Source organism: Trichosurus vulpecula, chromosome 7 (genome assembly GCF_011100635.1).
Source record: "Trichosurus vulpecula isolate mTriVul1 chromosome 7, mTriVul1.pri, whole genome shotgun sequence".
Lineage (NCBI taxonomy): Eukaryota > Metazoa > Chordata > Mammalia > Diprotodontia > Phalangeridae > Trichosurus > Trichosurus vulpecula.
The window spans coordinates 243,741,682-243,760,808 of NC_050579.1; the positions used below are offsets into that span (position 1 = coordinate 243,741,682).

The 19,127-nt window shown below is 46.4% G+C and overlaps 1 protein-coding gene and 1 pseudogene across 1 annotated transcript; both read left to right on the forward strand.

Annotated features, from left to right (window-relative positions):
* Nucleotides 1–1,809: 1,809 nt before the first annotated feature.
* Nucleotides 1,810–12,191, forward strand: LOC118856926 (H-2 class II histocompatibility antigen, E-S beta chain-like). Its single transcript, XM_036767482.1, has 6 exons — nt 1,810–1,974; nt 7,995–8,264; nt 9,940–10,221; nt 10,722–10,832; nt 11,308–11,331; nt 11,504–12,191. Exons 1-6 carry the CDS (start codon nt 1,875–1,877, stop codon nt 11,515–11,517), a joined length of 801 nt encoding a protein of 266 aa, XP_036623377.1. The 5' UTR covers nt 1,810–1,874; the 3' UTR covers nt 11,518–12,191.
* Nucleotides 12,192–17,964: 5,773 nt separating this feature from the next.
* LOC118857866 lies at nt 17,965–18,744 on the forward strand (annotated as a pseudogene).
* The last annotated feature ends 383 nt before the right edge of the window (nt 18,745–19,127 follow it).

The window sequence follows — 19,127 nt, forward strand, 5'->3', positions numbered from 1 at the left end:
CAGACATGCATGGGAAACCGGCCCCATGCTTTCCTTGGACTTGAAATTCTAGTCACTTCTGAGAATGGTCCTTCTCTGGGGAAAATTGTTATTTTTCTTTCTCCTTGTCATTCCCTGGTGACTCTCCTTTCCAAATATGTGTAGTCTGGAGAATGGCAGCTTCAGAACACAAGCTTCTGTCCTGATTACTTTTAAAAGGGGAGGGTAACACTGGTTGATATCCCTCAGCTTGGCTCCTTTTCCCCAAATGTTGGTTACAAAAGACTATAATAAATAGCAAATAGTGAATAAACACACTTATCCAAACAAAACATCTAGCAGAAATCAGGGAAGTTGTCTGATTAGAAAATGACATAAAATACACAAGAGTAAATGAGCTCTTCATCTGTGAGTGAAAAAAGTTTTGAGATCAGACTAGGAACGACTGAACAATCTCGCTCAGAGGAGGTCTATTCTTAGTAATCTCTAGAATTTCAAGGAAGTCCAAAGACAAGACAGGTCTGACCCTCCATACATACATGCCATTCTAAAGTTTTGCTTCATTAACCCTCTGGAGTCTCCTCTGCCTGTGCTTCTCTCCGAATCATGCCTCTAAAGTCTCTGAAGCTAATTGAGATAAGTCCAGGAGTCACGTGGGCACCTTGGTACTTAGCATTTTTGGTGTCAACCAAGAGCCACAGGAGGAACAGATAATATAATATTCATAAAGCCCTTTGCAAACTTTAACTCTATAAATGTTATGATTATGATGTGTCCTCATCACACAAAGTCACTCCAACAGGTAAAGTGGACTTTTTTTTAGCCTAAATACAGAACTTTCCAATTCGTCTCTATCAAGTGAAGTCTCCTTCCACTGAATTCTCCCATCATTCTAACCTGTCAACAATTTCTGGATCCTGGCTCTGTCACCCAATTTGTGATCTATGTTCCCCAGTTTCAAGTCATCTGAAAATTCACTTTGCATGTCTTCAATTTCTTCACCCAAGGCACTGATACAAATGGATACAAATGTTGACTAGGACAGAACCAAGGACAGACTCGTGACATACTCTACTAGAGAACTTTCTCTAATCTGACATTCACCCATTCAGGACTCATCTTTGGACCCCAGCCATTCGACCATTTCCAAATCAGCTAACACTATCCATAGTCCATAGCTGCCCATCATCTCCCCAAGGGTAGCCCTGGAGATTTTGTCAGACTCTCTGTTGGAATCCAGGTTTAACACGTCGACAACTGTCTCCTGATCCATCATGTCAGTTACACTGTTAAATAGGGAAGGTTCATCCGACATGACTATTTTTGATAAGGTCTTGAAGGCCTTTACACAACCACTCTTCCCTTTCAACATGCTCACAAAACATATCTTTTATCATATGCTTTAAAATTTTTCTGTGAGTCAAAAGCAGAATTAATTGAACCCAAGAATGCAGACTTGTCAATCATTCTTTTTTGAAAAATATTGGAACATTTGTCTCCAAAATTTATGGGACCAACTACAGTAGTGAAGACTTTCACTCATCTACACTAGCCACTCATCGTTAGCACACTAGCATTTGGCTATCGTAATATTCCAGGTAAGATGTGACTTCTGGGGACCCTTACTTTCCTGAGATTCTATTTTTTTTTCTTCACCAGAAAAACATTGAAGCATTGAACAGACCCTACAGAAGGAACCTCTGCCTGGGGACTAATGATGCAATTTATTCCTAATCCTAATTGGCTCTCTCAACTCTGAGGTTGTCCAACCCTGCAACATACAAGAGAGTCTGTAAATTGTTACTCTGGCAGATGTGGGGGGTAGTTCCCATGAAGTGAAGGTCATCTTGAATGTTCTATCTCTATGAGTCCCTTATACTCATCTTGTCTCCAGGATGCTATGTGTCTTGCTGCTCCAGGGCATCTGGACAGAGGTTCTGGCTGTGACTCTGCTGGTGCTGAATTCCCAGGTGGCTGCAGGGAGACATGCCCCAGGTAAGTACAGAGCAGTATCTTGCCAGAGAGCACAAGTGGGGGCACAAGGGGAGCACTCTTCTCTCTAGGCCCAGACCAAAGGAAGCATTTGGGACAGGATGGTCCTCAGATAGATGGAAGTAAAGTGAAACGGTTTTCAGGCTCCCTTCCCAGCTAACTCTTCCTTTGGCCCTCCTTCCTTTCTCCCGTTTCCTCAGGGGTTCAGACACTTGATACAGCCCCCATCTAGGAGTTGAGGGCTCCAGGCAGTTTGTCAATAAGCAGTTATAAAGCAGCTACTGTGTGCCAGGCACTGTGCTAATGCCAAGGATAGAAGAGAGGCAAAGGCAGGTCCTGTTCTCAAGGAGCTCACCGTCTAATGGGGGAGAGAACACACAAACAACTCTGTACAGACAAGATAGATAAGGATAAATGGGACATAATCAAGAGAGGGAAGGCACTGATATTAAGGGGCGTCAGGAAAGGCTTCCTTCCTGTAGAAGGTGGGAGTTGAGCTGATACCTGAAGTAAGCCAGGGAAGTGAGGAGGCAGAGGTGAGGGAGAAGAGGATTCTAAGCATGGGGGACAGCCAGAGAGGGCCCGGAGTGGGGAGATGGAGAAATGTATGGGGGAAGAACAAGAAGGCCAGTGTCACTGGATAGCAGAGTGCTGGGGGCCTGGGAATGCAAAGCGTAAGAGGGATGGAAAAGTAGGAGGGGGCCAGGTTGGGAAGGGCCTTGAAGGCCAAGCAGAGGGTTTTATATTGGATCCTGGTGGTGATAGGGAGTCCCTGGATCTTGTTGATTAGGGGATGGCATGGGCAGAGCTGCCAGGGTCTCCCCCCCCCATCTAAAGTTTTCTGTCCCACTGAACATCTTCCCAGAGCCTGCCCAAGCTGCTAGAAAGGTTTCAATTTGGCTGTTATTTGGGAAGGAAGGGGTAGACTTTTCTGGATTAATTTCCCAGGTATGGTTTCAAGGCTAGTGAAGCTGGAGTATTTGATACCACCTATGGTTTTTGTGAATAACATCCCAGTACAGTAGGGGAAGGTCTCCCCATCCATCCCTTGGAGGCAGGTTAGAGGCAAATACTGGGTTGGAGGGGCCAAGGGGATGGACCCAGGCTGGCTTTTCTCCTGTCTTCATGATCTCTTGTTCATGGGCTGAGAAAAGAGGTGCAGGCCCAGTGCTCCCCAATCCCCCTTGTTCAGGATAAGGCAGGGCTTGCCCTCTCTGCCCCCCGTCTGCCAGCCTCATCTCTCGTCTCCACACCACTGCTGCTCTCCCTGAAGGTGGGGTCTGCATCAAGGGGTCTGTGCCATGACCCCACAGGGGTGTGAGATCCTTTGTCCTGGGCACAGAGGGAGCCCTCTGGGATGGGACACAATCCTCTCCCAGTTGGTGTAAGTATTGTGGAGGAGCAGATAAAAACCCCTCTGGCACTGTCGATATTATTTCCTCTCCAGCCTGGCCTGGCACTTGGCCTGGCCAATCACAGTCTCTCTGGGATCCTAACCTGCTCCAGAGCCATCTAAGATTCCAAGAATCTGACCCACTTTTGAGCTTTGTCACTTGCACTGCCCCTGCCATGTGTAGCCCCCATTCTCCAGGGCTGGGCAGGAGAGAAGGGCCTTCTAGAGACAGTCTGTCAGGGCCTGAGCAAGAGAAATCCAAGGGCAGTGGGATCTCCCAGTCCTAGCAGGGTGGTGGCTGCTTAACCCAGCTGACAACTCCAGGAACACCCTGGTATCAGCCATGGGTGTACCTAGCACGTGCTGCCCCCATGTGGACAATCCTCCAAACTACACAATATTGAAATAGCCTCCCAGCTAGAAGTTAGTCAAACTTTTATTAAACCCTGGCTATGTGCCAGGCACTGTGTTAACTGTGGGGGACACAAAGAAAGGTAAAAGTCCCTGGGAATGACAACCTGAAAACAACTGTGTATGAGCAAGTTATATTCAGGATACTTTGGAAATAACCAACAGAGGGAAAGCACTAAAATAATTAAGGGGGAATGGGAAGCTTCCTAGAAGATGGGATTTTAGTTGGGATGGGAAGGAAGCCAGGGAAGCCACGAGTCAGATATGAGGAGGGAGAGCATTCCAGACATGAGGGACAGACCAGGGGGAATGCCCAGAGTTGGGAGATGGACTGTCTAGTAGGAGGGACACCAGGGAAGCCAGTGTCATTGGATCATGGAGTACATGGGTGGGAGTGGGGGAGTCAGGGGTAAGAAGACTGAAAAGGTAGGAGGGTCAACATGAGAAGGGCCTTGAAGGCCAAACAGGATTTCTAAGTTTGATGCTGGAGGTGATAGGGAGCCACTGGAGTTTATTGAGCATGTGAGTGACAGGGTCAGATCTGTGCTTTAGGAAGATCCATTAGACAGCTGAAGGGAGGATGGACTAGAGGGGGAGAGCCTGGAGGCAGGCAGACCCACCAGCAAGCTATTGCAGTAGTGCAGGTGGAAGGTGCTGAGGGCCTGCATCAGAGTCAGGTGTATTCAAGATGTTACAAAGGTGACATAGCCAAATTTTGGCAACAACAGATTCAATATGGGTGACGAGAGTGAGGATAACACTGAGGTTGTGAGCCGAGGTGACTGGGAGGACGATGGCATCTCACCATAATAGGGAAAGAATCCATGCCTGTGAGAGAATGACCACAGAGAAGGTCAAGCACAAGGAGGAACTAAGGGACTGTGAATAGCCTTTGGCTTCCGTTGAGGTTTCATGTGGGTAGAAGTTGGAAAGAAGGCTAGAAAGGGAAATGGGGGCAGAGGTGGAAAAGACCTTGATTTCTAGGCTAAAGAAGTTGCTCTTTATCTAAATGGCAATGGAGGGTCATGGGGTCAGCTGGGGCCTGTGGAGAGGAGATTTTAAACCAAAGATACCAGTTAGAAGGCCACTGCAGATGGTGCAGCTTGACCCATCATGCCTGGCCTCTGGAGCTCTCTCTTAATTGGTAAAGTCAATGGTCTTTTCTCAGGCTTCCTCCTTCAGGAACTTTCTGCTGAATCTGACCCTGTCAGCCTCCCTCAGCTCCTGGGTATTCTCTCCTCTCTGGTTTTTTGTGACTCTGCTCTCTCTTGGTTCTCTCCTTACCTGTCCAATCACTTTTTCTCAGTCCCCTTAGCAGCTTTATCATTAAACAGGAGTGTTTTCTAAGGCTCTGTCACTGGGCCCTCTTCTCTCCTCTCTGTGACTTCCTCATTGCTGTCTTTGTTCAGATGACTCCTAGGTCTGTGTTTCCTTCTCAGTCTATGTCCAGCATCACCTGCTGCCTCCTGGATATTTCAGGCCTGATGTCTCTAAGCTCTCTTAAACACATGTCCAAAACTGAACTCATTGCTTTTTCCCAAACCCGTACCTCTTTCAGACTTTCCTATTCCTAATAAACATAATACAATTCTTCTCATCTCATGGTTCATGACCTTGGTTTTATCTTCAATGCCTCACTCTGCCTCCCCCCATAGAGTCAGTGCCATAACATTCCTTACATGTGGCAGGTAAAAGATGAAATGACTAAGGAAACAAGGTTTGAGCTTCTGAGCACATAGATTTATCGGCAATGTATGCCAATTACTCCACAAACTGGGACCAGACTTCCTCAGCTTAGGGTGGAACCCTGAACATAGGATGAGACAGACTTTCATATATTAAAAACAATGCATCACACAAGGCCAATGAATTAAAAGGAAACAAAATAACATTAGGTTACTTGAATTATAATTGGAGGAAGGATTAGGGACTTTCCAAGTTGGAGGAGGGAGAGCAAAGAGGCGCAATTCTCTGAAATTAGAAAAAGAGGTGCCCCCCAAGTATCTGTGAACACTCAAAGGAGCATGGAAACAATAACTGATTGAATAGAAGGGGGCCAGACTTCAGATAAGACAGATGGGCGGCTTGGGATGTACAATTGTGACAAAACTCCTTGCCTCGGTCTCCAGATTTGCCCTTATTTCTTGTTGGCACAACCTCAGGCCTTAGTTAAAGGTCTCTTAGCATCAGGAGAGCAGATCCAGCCTCCAGACATGCATCACGAGGTTCAAATAATGAGATAAGGTTTTCTCCCAGTTCCCACAATTGAACACAATTTTCTCACAAGGCAGAAATTGGGCTCTTCCCATAATGGGATAGAAAGGGAGCTGAGCTAGCTCCAGAACTGAGTCACAAGATGCAGTCAGTGGGGCTCACTCAGTTCCCATAATTCATCACCTCCTGAGCTAATCTCCTCAATTTCCTCCCACATGCAACCCTTTCTGCGGCTCTGGCCACCGTATGAGCAGACCCTCATCATCCCTCACCCAGATTATTATCATGGCCTCCTAATTTGCTGTTCCTGTCTCAAGTCTCTGTTCACTACAGACCATCTGTCACACACCTAAAAATGTATTTTTCCTCAAGAGCAAATCTAAGTCACTCCTCTCCTCAATAGACAGCACTGGCTCCCTATTGCTTCTGTGATCAGTTAGAACTTCCTCCGTTTATTCCTTCATGATCTGGCTGGAACCCTATCTTATATGACAGTCCTCCTCTTCCTGTACCCTGTGATCTGCCCAAACTGGCCTTTTCCTCACACACTGCACTATCTCTCACCTATGGGCCTTTGCCTGTGGCCATCCCCCATTCCTGGAATATACTCCCTCCTTCCCTTTGCCTCATGGATCCTCTCTTCCTTTAAGCCTCAGCTCAAGCACCATTTTCCAGGTGAAGCCTTTGCTGATCCCCCCAAATGCCAGTGTCTTCCCTCCCTCCCTATCTTCCACTCACTTGGATTCATTCTGTCTGTAGTTTTAAGGACACTTGTCACTCCCATTTGAATGTGAAGTTGCGGATGGTTCCCTTCTTTATATTTGTATTCCCAGCAGCTAACATAGTGCCTAGCACACAGTAAGCACTTAATAAATGCCTGTTGATTGAGTGACTCTCTTCGGGGAATTACAGCAGTGCACAGAGAAGGAAAGACTGTTAAGTATAAAGGAAGCTAGGAATCCATGAGTTGGGGTGGGAGGGGGGAAGGGCAGGCCAGGCATGGAGGCTGTTCACATGTTTGGAGGTGGGAGATGAAATGCTGAGTTTGGGGAGTAGCCAGTAGCTCAGTTTGACTGAATTGTATGTGAGGGGGGATAATAGGAGATGCTGGAAAGGTAGGCTAGACTCAGACTGGGGAGGGCTCTACGTGCTAAGGTTGAGGTTTTGAAATTTCTCCAAGGGTCCATAGAGAGCCACTAAAGGTTCTTGAGAGGGTGAGTTCAGTGGTCAGACTTAAGACTTTCTAAAAATTACTTTGTCCTTTGTGGGGTGGATAGATAAATGATATCAGTCAGTCAATAAGCATTAATTTAGTGCTTCCTGTGTGCCAGGCACTGTGCTGAGGGCTAGTTTACACATAAAATGGGGTCATTTCCTGCCCTCCAGGAGCTCACATTCCAGGAGGAGGGGGGTACAAGCCCTGCCCAGGAGGGGTGATGGAGGAGGGGCCCTGGTCCACAGTCACAGGATTGTGAGCAGAACCACACACACACACAGCATGACCCTGATGTGATTAATGTGCCCTGATCAAAGGGGAGAGAGGGGCATGACCTCCAGGGTCATGGAAGTGTGGGGAGCGTCTGTCACCAACTCGGCTCTCTGCAGAGGGGCTGGGGGGAGGGGGGGTACAAAGATACACTGGAGGATGAGGATCAGAGAGGGGGTTAGACTCGGGTGAGGAGCACTTGGGGTGGCTGTTGGGTAAAATTCCCTGGGAGTGTTTGCACCAGGCCGGGTGTGGCTGGGAGGCAGCTGTGACGCAGCAGCCAGACAGGGCCGGTCCGGAACCTGAAGGTCTGGGTTCGAGTCCTGCCTCCATTCCAGATTTGCTGTGTGACCTCGGAAAAGTCGCTTGCGGACTCTGGGCCTCAGAGGGGGTGGGGCTGAGCATGCACAGGAAGGGCAGCGGGAGGTGGGCCATGTTCTCCTTGATCAGGCACATGTGGTCGTGGATGCAAGGGCGGGGTGTCCGTCAGGGCTGACCCTTCCCAGGGTGTCCCCCCAGAGCACTTCACCATGTATTCTACATCTGAGTGTTACTTTGTGAACGGGACGGAGCACGTGCAGTTTGTGGAGAGATACATCTACAACCGGCAGGAGTTTCTGCGCTTCGACAGCGCCGTGGGGGAGTATGTGGCGGTGACGGAGCTGGGGCGGCCCACTGCTGAAAATTGGAACAGAGACAAGGATCTCCTGGAGAGCAGACGGACCGCGGTGGACTGGTTCTGCAGGGTCTGGTATAAGCTGGCTGAACCCTTCTCAGTGCGCAGGCGCGGTGAGTGTGCGTCCCCCAAGAGGGCAGGGGGGACGAGGGGAGCCCAGCAGGGACCCAGGGAGAGGGAGGAGGGAGCGGGGGAGGGGCGGAGCAGGGAGGGAGGAGAAGAGAAGGGGCTGCAAGGGAGCGCAGAGGGAGGGGGGACTGTGATGGGAGGGGGCAGGTGAGGAGGAGAGAAGGTGGGGGGGTCACAGGAGCAGGTGCAGGAACAGGGGCCCCCAGAGCAGGGGAGAGACAAGGGGGAGCAGGGGTGAAGGGAGGGGGAGATGACGGATTGGGAGAGAGGAGGAAGGGAGGGGACCAAGGGAGAAGGAACAGGGGAGGGAGATGGAGGGGATGGGGACAATGGGGACATAAGGGGGATGAAGAGGAAGGAAGACGTATGGGGGAGGGGATTGGGATGGAGGGAGAAGAAAGGCAGCAGAGATGATGGGGAGGAATCAGGAGCAGAAAAACGAGATGAGTGAAGGGGAGGAGGGGAGGGAAGAGAGGAGAAGAAAGGGGGGAATGAATGGGGGAGAAGGAGGGGAGGGATAGACAGAAGGGGGAAGAAACCCTTCTATAGCAGCATGGATTTTAGTTCCTTGAGTCCTTTATCCTCAGTCAAATTCAGATTTTTTTTCCTCTAATTCTAATGGGGATACATTGCATTGGGAACAAGCCGTAGACCATTCACCACTAAATAACTCCCGTTTATGCAATGCCGAAGTGCTTAAGAGGCAGCCAGGTAGGTCAGTGGGAAGAGTGCCAAGCCTGGAATCATCTTACTGAGTTCAAATCTGGCCTCAGACATTTCCTACCTGTGCGACCCTGGGCAAGTCACTTAACCCTCTTTGCCTCAGTTTCCTTATCTGTAAAATGAGCTGGAGAAGGAAATAGCAAACCACTCCGGTATCTGTGCCAAGAAAATCCTAAAAACAGGGAGTTGTACACAGTTAAAAAACGAGAGAACAACACCAAAATAGTTAATATAAAGTTAAATCCCCCAATTCCTGAGTGCCCTGGCTTCATGAACCTTTTTAAGTTATCAATAAAACTGTCCCTTTTTTATTCCTGAATCTGAGCTCAGCAGAGGATTCCCATGCTCTGCCCTGTCCTGTCTCAACCACATTCTCTTCCTCTCTTCCCCCTCCAGCCTTCTCTGATAACACAGGCTCTTACAATTGAGGCCTCATCACTGAAATTGTCTTTCTCCAGGGACCCAGACATATTTCTGCTTCTCCCAGGGCCCCTGGACTCTGGGTCAGGATGCTCAGGTTTCTATTTGGCCTAGGTGTTCCCCACAATTCCCCTGATTCAAATTTTCTTCAGTGGATTGATAGCATCTCTTAATATTTGAGCTAGAAGTCTTTCTGAAAATAGTTTGCTACCTACACTTATGATCTGCTTTGGAAATAATCCATTACAAATTATATATTTACAATGAGAAATCTGGCCTGCTAATTTCTTCCCATATCACTGAATCCTGGTGACATGGGGCTGTCCTGGGCCCACTTCCTGGTAGTTCAGATTTCTAGTATTATGGGGAGGTTAAATGTCTGCCAAGATGCCCCTTTCAGGCCCTGGGGAGGAGAGGAGGCCTGAGCCTGGTTATGGATCAGGTGGCAGAGGTGGGGGCTGGACTAGGAAGACCTGCTCTGGCTCCCTCACTGAAGGTCTTTCTTCTTTCTTCCAGTTGAGCCCAAGGTGACTGTGTATCCATCAAAGAGGGCTCCCCTGGGACACCACAACCTGCTTGTCTGCTCTGTCACTGGTTTCTATCCTGGGGACATTGAGGTCAGGTGGTTCCTGAATGGGCAGGAGGAGACAGCTGGGGTTGTGTCCACAGGCCTGATAAGCAATGGAGACTGGACCTACCAGATCCTGGTGATGTTGGAAATGATCCCCAAGCATGGAGATGTCTACACCTGCCAAGTGGAGCACTCCAGCCTTCAGAGACCTGTCGTCTTGGACTGGAGTGAGATAGAGCTCCCTCACCCTCCAGTTCTAACGTTGCTGAGGACATGGAGCTAGCTCTGAGATCCCCTCAGTGTGTGTCCTGTGCCTTCTTTTCTCCTGCCCTGGGCTAATACAAACCCCATGTGGTGCTACCCACCTTCCCTCTCTTTCCCCAACACAGCCCCCTCATGGCAATGCTGAACTAAGAGCTGTTGAGACCTAGAACCTTGTAAGCCTCCTGCGCCAGCCCTGGGAGCTGGCCTCCCTCTGGGACTCTGTGATCAGCCTATAGACCCCTTTCTCCTGGGGTAGGGGAGCTAGGCTTTGAGATGGATTGATGTCAGTGTCCCCTGGTGAGCTTTCACCTCCAGAGTCCTGAAAGGCCCTTCACACATTTGTCCCTTCCTTTCTTAGACAGGATTTAACCACCTTCTCAGGCTCCTCTGAGTCCTGTCTGCTCCTTACATGGGGCTGGCTCCTGGAGGGACGGTTCTGATCCTTGGTGTCTCTGCTCCTCAGAAGCACAGTCTGAATCTGCCCAGAGTAAGATGCTGACTGGAGTCGGGGGCCTCGTGCTGGGGCTGATCTTCTTTGGGGTTGGCCTCATTGTCCATAAGAGGAGTCAGAAAGGTGAGAAACTCTGGGCAAAGCCCTGAGCCCCCTCCCCTCAGTGATCTCCATCAGGGGAGAGAGGATATTTGATTGTGCCAGAAATCTGGTCCCAGGTCAAGGGTGAAGCGGTGGTCTGGCTCTGGCTTGAGCTCTTTACCCCCATCTCCCCAGGAACTTATAGAAAGTGGTGAAAGGGCCATATCCTGGGGCTCAAGGGTCTTAGGGAATCCCATATTCATTACAGACACAGTCTTGGGAGGGGTCTCAGGTTCCAGCCTTCAGCTCCTCTGCCCACCATTCCCCTTCCCCCCATCCACTCCCACAGTTGTAGATGGATGAATAAAGCATTGATTAAGTGCTTACTCTGTGGTGTCAGGTACTAAGCTAAGCAGTGGTAGGAGCCCCCTGTCCCACAGTGCTCATAGCCTTGGTGCCCTTTGTTTCGATGGCTCTAGAATTTACCAGGATTGATATGTCTTTCTTCCTTTCCCAGGAAATCAGGGTTCACAACCAACAGGTAAGGTCCTTCTACCCAGCTGGGATCAGTGTTCTTCTTATAGCTATAGCCTCTGCCCAGTGGGGCCTGAATCTAAGAAGAGACTTGGGGCCCTTAGTGGGAAGAAGTGGTTCTACTTGTGGCTTCAGACTCCCATCTGGACTCTTATATGACTGTTCTCTGTCCTCTGCAGGACTCCCGAGCTGATCTGTGAGGCTGTGTCCCCTAGAACTGTTGCATCCCCACAGCCTCCCTTTCACATTTGGAGGCTGCTGCTTGTGCCTAGATCTCCAAGAATTAGCTCTACTGCCCCCTTCCTAGGCATGGCTCCTTTGCTGTATCTTTGACTCTGTCTGGACTCTGGCATTTCCTCAGCAGAGCTTCAGAGACGCTCTTCACTCTCCTTTGTTTCTGTACCTTTTTTAAAAATCAATTTTTGTCCCTTGAACCTTCACCCCAAGAATTAGAAGACTGAGAGTGAACTGGTGCTTGGGGACACAGAGACAAAGTGAGGGGAGCAGAGAAGGAAACTTCAGCTTTTGGGATTTGTAGAATCTGTCAAAGTGTGAAATGCCTCCAGAGGTGCAGATTGCGATCCATCCACACCTTTTCATCCTGCAAGCCTCTTGTCCATTTCCTTCCATAATTACTGCAGAAGTCGGTTAATTGACATGCTGGTGGCTTTCCTCCACATTTCTTTATATTGCGTAGATTCCAGTGGCCCTCACAGGCTGTCTGTGCAGACATCCTTAGCTTTCCGTCTGTGATGGGCCCCCTCATTCTGGTGATACCTCTCTCCGATGACTTTCCTTCTACCGCTTCTGCTCAGTTCTTCCTTCACATATAATGTAGCCTGTGTTTGCCTATCGTGGGCCTTCAAATCGCACTTTCAAAAAATTAAAGTTTTAGTAATACATTGTGTTTATCTTATATTCATTGCTTAATATAGACCTACTCCCATTGCTTTTCCTCATAACAAAGTTTTTACTCAAAGGCTCCATGATAACCACCACATGGATCACATATATCCAACAATATATACAACATATATACCCATAACTTCCCACTTCTTCCATGAAATGTCTATTTTCTCTTCTCTGTGGCCAAACTTAGTAACTCTAATTATATAACATTCAGGATGATCCCTCCTCCCCACCCCCCATTTTGTCATCTTGGGTATGTTTCTTTCCTGGTTCTGCTCACACTGTTCTGTATCAGTTCATTTAAGTCTTCCCACGTTTCTCTGAATTTTTTCATTTTTGTTGCTTCTTCTGTTGCAACACAATTCCATTACATTCAGGGGCCACAATTTGCTTAGCCCTTTCTCAGTTGATGGGCCCCTCCTTTCTTTCTACTTCTTTGCTACCATAAAGTGTTGCAGTGAATATTTTGGTACGTTCGCATATCTGAGACTTTTTCCCCGTCTTTGACACCATTGGCATGTATGTTGAGCCATGGGATCTCAGGATCAAAGGTCATGGAGATTTTGACACTTTTGAGCAGTATTCTGTATTAGGAGGGCAGAATTTATAATTTCAAAGAGGATCATATATATGTCTGAAAGGTTCAGAACCACCGGATATAAGAAACTCTCAAAGTAGGAGGCAGAAGAATCAAAGCATATATTTAGGCTCCACAGTAACCAACCCATGAACCAGCATCCCCATTTTGATATATTGATCAAAAGCTTCCAGGCCCAATAAGTACGCCTTGCAAGAGTAACCAGGAGGCCACAGAGAAGCATGATGGTGTACAGCAAAATCATATACATGCTTCCCCTCTATGGTAAAAAGCTTAGCCACTGGCCTCAAGTCCTTGTTCAGCTTCCTCCCATAGGTCAGCTCTGCTACTGGCAGCTCCTGCTTCAGCTTCAGCTGTGGCTGTAGCTATAGCAGCCTCTGGCTCCAATGGAAGCTGTTTTTAACCATCCGGCTTCTGTGGGGGTGTAAGGTATGCCGGGGAAAGCACAGGTTCTTTCGATCTGCTTAAGCAAGCTGAAGGGGCTGACTGGGAAAGCACAGGTTCTTTTGATCAGCTTAAGCAAGGGAAGCAAGGTGAAGGGGCCGACAAGCTTACTCGAATCCAACATACAAACAGCATTCAGTTCAGGGGAAAAAAGCCAAACTAGTCAAGGGCACTTGTTGACTAAGTGCTAAGGAGCCCATTTTTGGTTACCAACACATATTCCAAATTGTTTTTCACAATCATTGTACCAGCTCACAGCTCCACAAGTAGGGTGTCAACCTGCCTGTCTTTGTGTAGTCCTTCCTGCACTGACCATTTTCATGTGTTATCACCTTGGAAGATTTGCTGGGGAAGAGGTGAGACCTCAGGGATTTTTAACTTCCATTTCTCTCATTGTTAATGATTTGGAGCAAACTTGAGAGCTATTCATTTCCTCTGACTGCTTATCTACTAGCAAAGGCTCTTGGCCTTATAGGTTAGTACTCACTCCCTACATGTCTTGGATAGTAGACCTTTATCAGAGACATTTCATGCAAACACATTTTCCCCGTCAATAATTCTTTTGGCTGTTGATCTTGTCATGCAAAGCCTTCTCAGTCTCAGCTAATCAAAATTGTTTTCTCCTCTGGTTTTCTAAAACTCTTATTTAGTGACCAATTCTCCCCTTAGCCACAGTTATGAACTCTACTTCCACCCATTTCCTGGACCTTTGCTAGATGTGTGTTAGCTTTTTTTTAGTAACAATAACGGAATCTCATCTAAGATTCCCCCAAAGTAGTGCTATTTGAGGAAAGTAGAAGGAAATTAACTGTTAAAAATCACCATACCATTTGCCCATAATGTTTAGCACAAAATGCTTTTAAGTGAGTGGATTTTGTGGTTAGTCCTTTTCCGTGCAAGGGGTCAGGCTGCCCAGAACTTATCTTTACCTAGTGAAGTTTATGGGAGGCTGTTCTTGACCAGAAGCAGAAGTGTCAGGATGGGTGGAAATGAAGATGCTGGGCCCCCTTTGCTCTGCATCCAAGTTGGGCTCTTCTCCCTCTTTGGAGAGTGTAGAAACCTGTCAGTATCAGAGCAGTAAATGGGAGCTGGGGAGATGTGGGGAGAGTGGCAGCTCCCTAAAGGGCTGGTGGGGGATGAGGCACCCACCATTGCTCAGCTACTTTTCCTACTTGTACAGAAACAATGTCATCTCTGAGCAATCATTCAGTTTTCAGGTTCCCATAGACTCTAATCCATTGGGATATTTATCTTTTTATATCCACTAATGAACATTTGGAAGGATGCAGACATTTGTTATTATTCCTGGCATCTAGGCTGCCAGACTCCTTTATTTGGGCTGATATGAATCTCATGTCTGACATCATCATTTTTGGAAACAAAGATCTCTGGAATTCAGGGATATAAAGTAATGGAGGAGAAAGCAATAAATCTCATAGGGAAGCAAGGAACTAAATGATTATTGGGGAAACATAAATCCCAAGGAAGTTCTCTTTAGTCTCTAAGTAACCTGTCCATTTCCAAGGCAGTCATCCCTCTGGCATATTTTTTGGGGAGACTATGGGTTCAAGGACTTCATTGTTTCCTTTGCTACATTTTCTAGCAATCAATGCCCTTTGATTATAGATCACAGATCTAGAGCTGGAAGAGACCTCCGAGGTCATGTAGTCTAAACTCTTCATTTTATGGATGTGGAAGGCGAAGCTCCCTAAGATTAATCGAATCAAACGGGTAAGCATTAATTACATGCCTTCCAAGTGCCAGGCACTGTGCTAAGTGCTGGGGATACAAAGAAAGCCAGAAAATAGTCCTTGCTTTGAAGGAGTTCATAGTCTAAAGGGCAAACAGGATTTTATTTTTGTTCCTGTAAATAATAAAAGGCCACCAAAGTTTGTCAAATGGAAAAATAACATGGTCATACCTGCACTTCATTTTTAAAAAGAGTTTTATTTTATTCTGATTACATGTAAAGACAATATTCAACATTCATTTTTTTATAAGATTTTCAGTGACAAATTTCTCTCCCTCCCATCCTCTCCCTCCTCCTCAAGGCAGCGAGTAATATGATAGAGACCATACATGTCAATCATGTAAAACATTTCCACATTGGTCATATTTTAAAGGAAGAAACAGAATAAAAGGTGGAAAGAACAAAGAAAGTAAAACTAGTATGCTTTGATCTCCATTCAGACTCCATCAGTTCTTTCTCTGGATGTGCATAGCATTTTCCATCATGGGTCTTTGGGAAATACCTGCACTTTAGAAAGGGCAATTTGACATCTGAGCAGAGAATGGCCTAGAGTGGGGAGAGACTTTGAGGCAGGGAGACCACTCAGCAGGCTATTGGAATAGCTCTGGCCTAAGGTGATAAGGTCCTGGGCCAGGTGATTGCAGTGCTAGAGGAGAGAAGAGAGCACATGTGAGAGATGTTACCAAGGTAGAATGGACAGGACTTGACAACTGATTGAAGATAGGAGATGAGAGTGCAGAATCAAGGCTGGCAAGGATGTGAGTCTGAGTGACTGATAGGATGGTGGTGTGTTGCAACAATTTGGCTAGCAGCTGCTGTCGGGGTAAAAGACCGACACAAGCCCAACAACAAGAACGCTGCCAGCACAGATTCTTTTGATCTGCTTTACTAAGGAAAGTAGTGTTAGGGGGTTAACAATCCTACTTCAAACCAATATACAAATATCATTCACTTAGTTCAGGGGAAAAATCCAGCACCCTGAACTTCAGAGCAAATACAAACAAATTACAAACATCAACAGACAGACCTTGTCTGATTCAAATCTCAATGCATCATTACCAGAGTTTAACAAAGTCCCAACATCCGAGTTTACAAGCTGGAGGGCTCTTAACTACAGTTGCCAAGAGTCTCCACATCAACACACCTCCACGAGGGAGAGCCCCTGCAAATAGCTCTGTTCTCTCTCTTTATACACTCTTTAGTCATCATCAAACTTCATCTGGGTGACCAGAACTTAGGCTCTTACTATTGGCTCTGGTCTTAGCAACTCCCCTTAAGACCCTGAGGGGCTTAGCACCTAGTAGATTGGGGTTTGGGCCTGGGGCTTTGCACCTAGTAAGGCTCAATCAAAGACACTTAATTTATCATTCTGAATCAGTAAAAAATGTGCCAGCTTAATTGATATTACATGGTGCCTTCCACAGCCATAAGGAAGCAAGGATGGGGATGTGGTATGGTTGGAGTGGGGGAAAAAGTAATAAGTTCAGTCTGTGACATGTTGAGTGTAAGATATCTAGAGCGCATCCACTTTAGAAGTGTCCAACATGCAATTAGACATGGGAGAATGGAGGGCAGGAAGAGGTTAAGGTTGGACAAGTAGAAATGAAAGTCATCCGTTTAGAGATGATAGTTTAATCTGTTGGAGCTGATGAGATCACCAAGCTAAGTAATACAGAGGAAGAAGAGAAGAGGACCCAGGACAGAGCCTGGTCACACAGGGCGTAAAGGTCAGAGGCTGGATTTGAACTGATATTCTCTGATTCCAGAGCCAGGAATCTTTTTAGTGTAAAGCTGCTTCACACTGGGTAGCACAATGCCCAAAATAGTGGGGAGAGGAAGTCCCCTGGCTTTACCCTGCCATTTATTGGGAAAATGTCTTGTGTTACTCCTTTACAAGTAATGCTAGCTTTCAGTTTTATTTCTTTATATAGTTCTTATTTATATTCACATTCACAGCAATAAAATGTCACATAGACACATAGATCAAAATGTTTATGCCCTTGTGGCAACAAAGAAGGATAAACAAGGTAAGTGTTCCTTGATTCCTCAATGGCAATCCATATCGTGTTATATAAATTTAATGAAGCAGAAGAGTTCAGAAAAGACGTGGAAGACATTAACTATTATAAAATGAAATAAATCTAGGGAAACATTACATGCAGTAATTATAACAATATAAATGGAAGGAACAAATCACCAAAACTGAATACCATATGTTAATGACCAAACTTAAAAGAAGTGAGGAAATGGGCATGCCTCCACTGCAGAAGCATAGGATTATGGGTGTGAAATGATACATATACTGTCAGACACAGCTGCTGTATCGGCTGCTTTTGGTGAAGTTTTTCTCTTTTAAATAATTGTTTCAAAGGTTAGGGGAGAGGAGGGATGTGTTCATATGGGAAGATCATGTAAAAAGCAAAGATCGATATGTTGCTGGTTTTTTTAATAGCAGAGGAAATAGAGCATTTGAGGATTGGAAATCTTAAATAATCAACACATACCTGTATGTTCTGAAAAGGGAAGCAATAAGGAAGCACTGGAGCTTGTCGAGTATATATGGGGGTCATACCTACACCATAGGAAATTGCCTCAGAAACTCTGTGAAGGATGGATTGGTGTGAGGAGACAATTTGGAAGCTGTTGCAATAATCATGAGGTGATGGAGGCCTGAATTAGAAGGGGACATTTGCAAGAGATGTCACACACACACACACACACACACACACACACACACACGCAAAACAACAAAAAACAAAACTAGTATGTGACTGGATGTGTAGGGAGAGTGAAGATGACATTGAAGTTTCAAACATGGATGACTGGAGAGATATTCATGCCCTCATTAAGCATAACGGATTTGGGGTTGGGTAGATGAAAAGAAGTTCACCCTGTGATGGTTCTTGCCTTCCTGGGTTGCTGTTGCAACACAGCTGCTTATGGCTGCTGCTGCTACTGTGGGAGGCCCTACCACAGAAAACATAGATGAGGAGCCCCCAACATCAGCCATCCTGCTGGATCATTGCCATTTTTCTCAGATCATCATTAATTATGCGGAAAAATTTTACATCCCTAGAGGAGACATCACATACTATTATGTTCTCACCTAGTATTTTGTTCCCCACCAAAGCGTTGGCATCTTTAGGGGAGGATGGAAGACAACCAGAGAATATGACATCTTTGTGGGGGCTGCTTTGCCTGCTGAGCTCTGCAGTAAATTGTCTTTGCAGCAACAAGTTCAGTGTAAAGCTTCCTACCTACCCGAGGACAATGGTGTTGTTGGAGGGGGGCAGTGTCCCTTTCCAGTTCCAAACAGAAGGTGAGGTGGACATTTTAGTGGTCACCACTCAGGGAGAGGTGGAGGAGATTGAGCAGCTCAATGGGAAGTGCACCAACAGAACCAGGATCTGGGAGACACCTGTGTTAGTCTCCAGAAACAGAACTCAGACATGCATGGTGAACTCCAAAAGGCTCAGGAACTGCAGGAGAGACTAGAGACTCTGACAGATATTACTAAGACCTTAGGTGGGTGTCCTGAATGAAGAGAATGAGGGTCTCAAAGGACAGAAGGGCTGTTGGGAGACAGAACCAGTTTTCTGAAAGTGCAGAACCAGAATGTGTCCTCGGACAATGAGAAAATTGGCATCAGGCTGAAGACCAGCCTTGATTGCCTTGATCAACTTCAGGCACAGATCTCAGTTCTGGATAAGAAAGAATAATGGATACTTAAAGGTCTGTTCATTCTTGATTGATGAGGAAAAATAAAATCATCTATTAACAAAAACAGTGCATTTGGGGGAAATGGTTATGAGACATAAGAGAAATGGGATGTCAATAACAAGTCTGGAAAACACCGAGTGATAAAACTAGGAGATCTGTAAAAAATAAATAAAAATAGAAAACAATAAGAATTCGTTAGGAAAAGCACCTGGTGGGACACGTTAGGGCCAAGGCTAGCCTAAATAGGTTGAGAACTTCATATTAAATGATAGTACAGTAATCACAAAGGGTATTAATAAACACCTCTCCTGTAGTAGAAAATTAGGAATAAAGAAGAAAGAACAAATGTGAGAGATGTCCTAGAAATACATTTAGCATCGCC

Coding starts and splice junctions, on each gene's coding strand:
- LOC118856926 (XM_036767482.1), top strand. CDS start 1,875: ATGCTATGTGTCTTGCTGCTCCAGGGCATCTGGACAGAGGTTCTGGCT. Junction 1,975..7,994: donor TGCAGGGAGACATGCCCCAG/GTAAGTACAGAG, acceptor GTGTCCCCCCAG/AGCACTTCACCATGTATTCT. Junction 10,833..11,307: donor CCATAAGAGGAGTCAGAAAG/GTGAGAAACTCT, acceptor TTCCTTTCCCAG/GAAATCAGGGTTCACAACCA.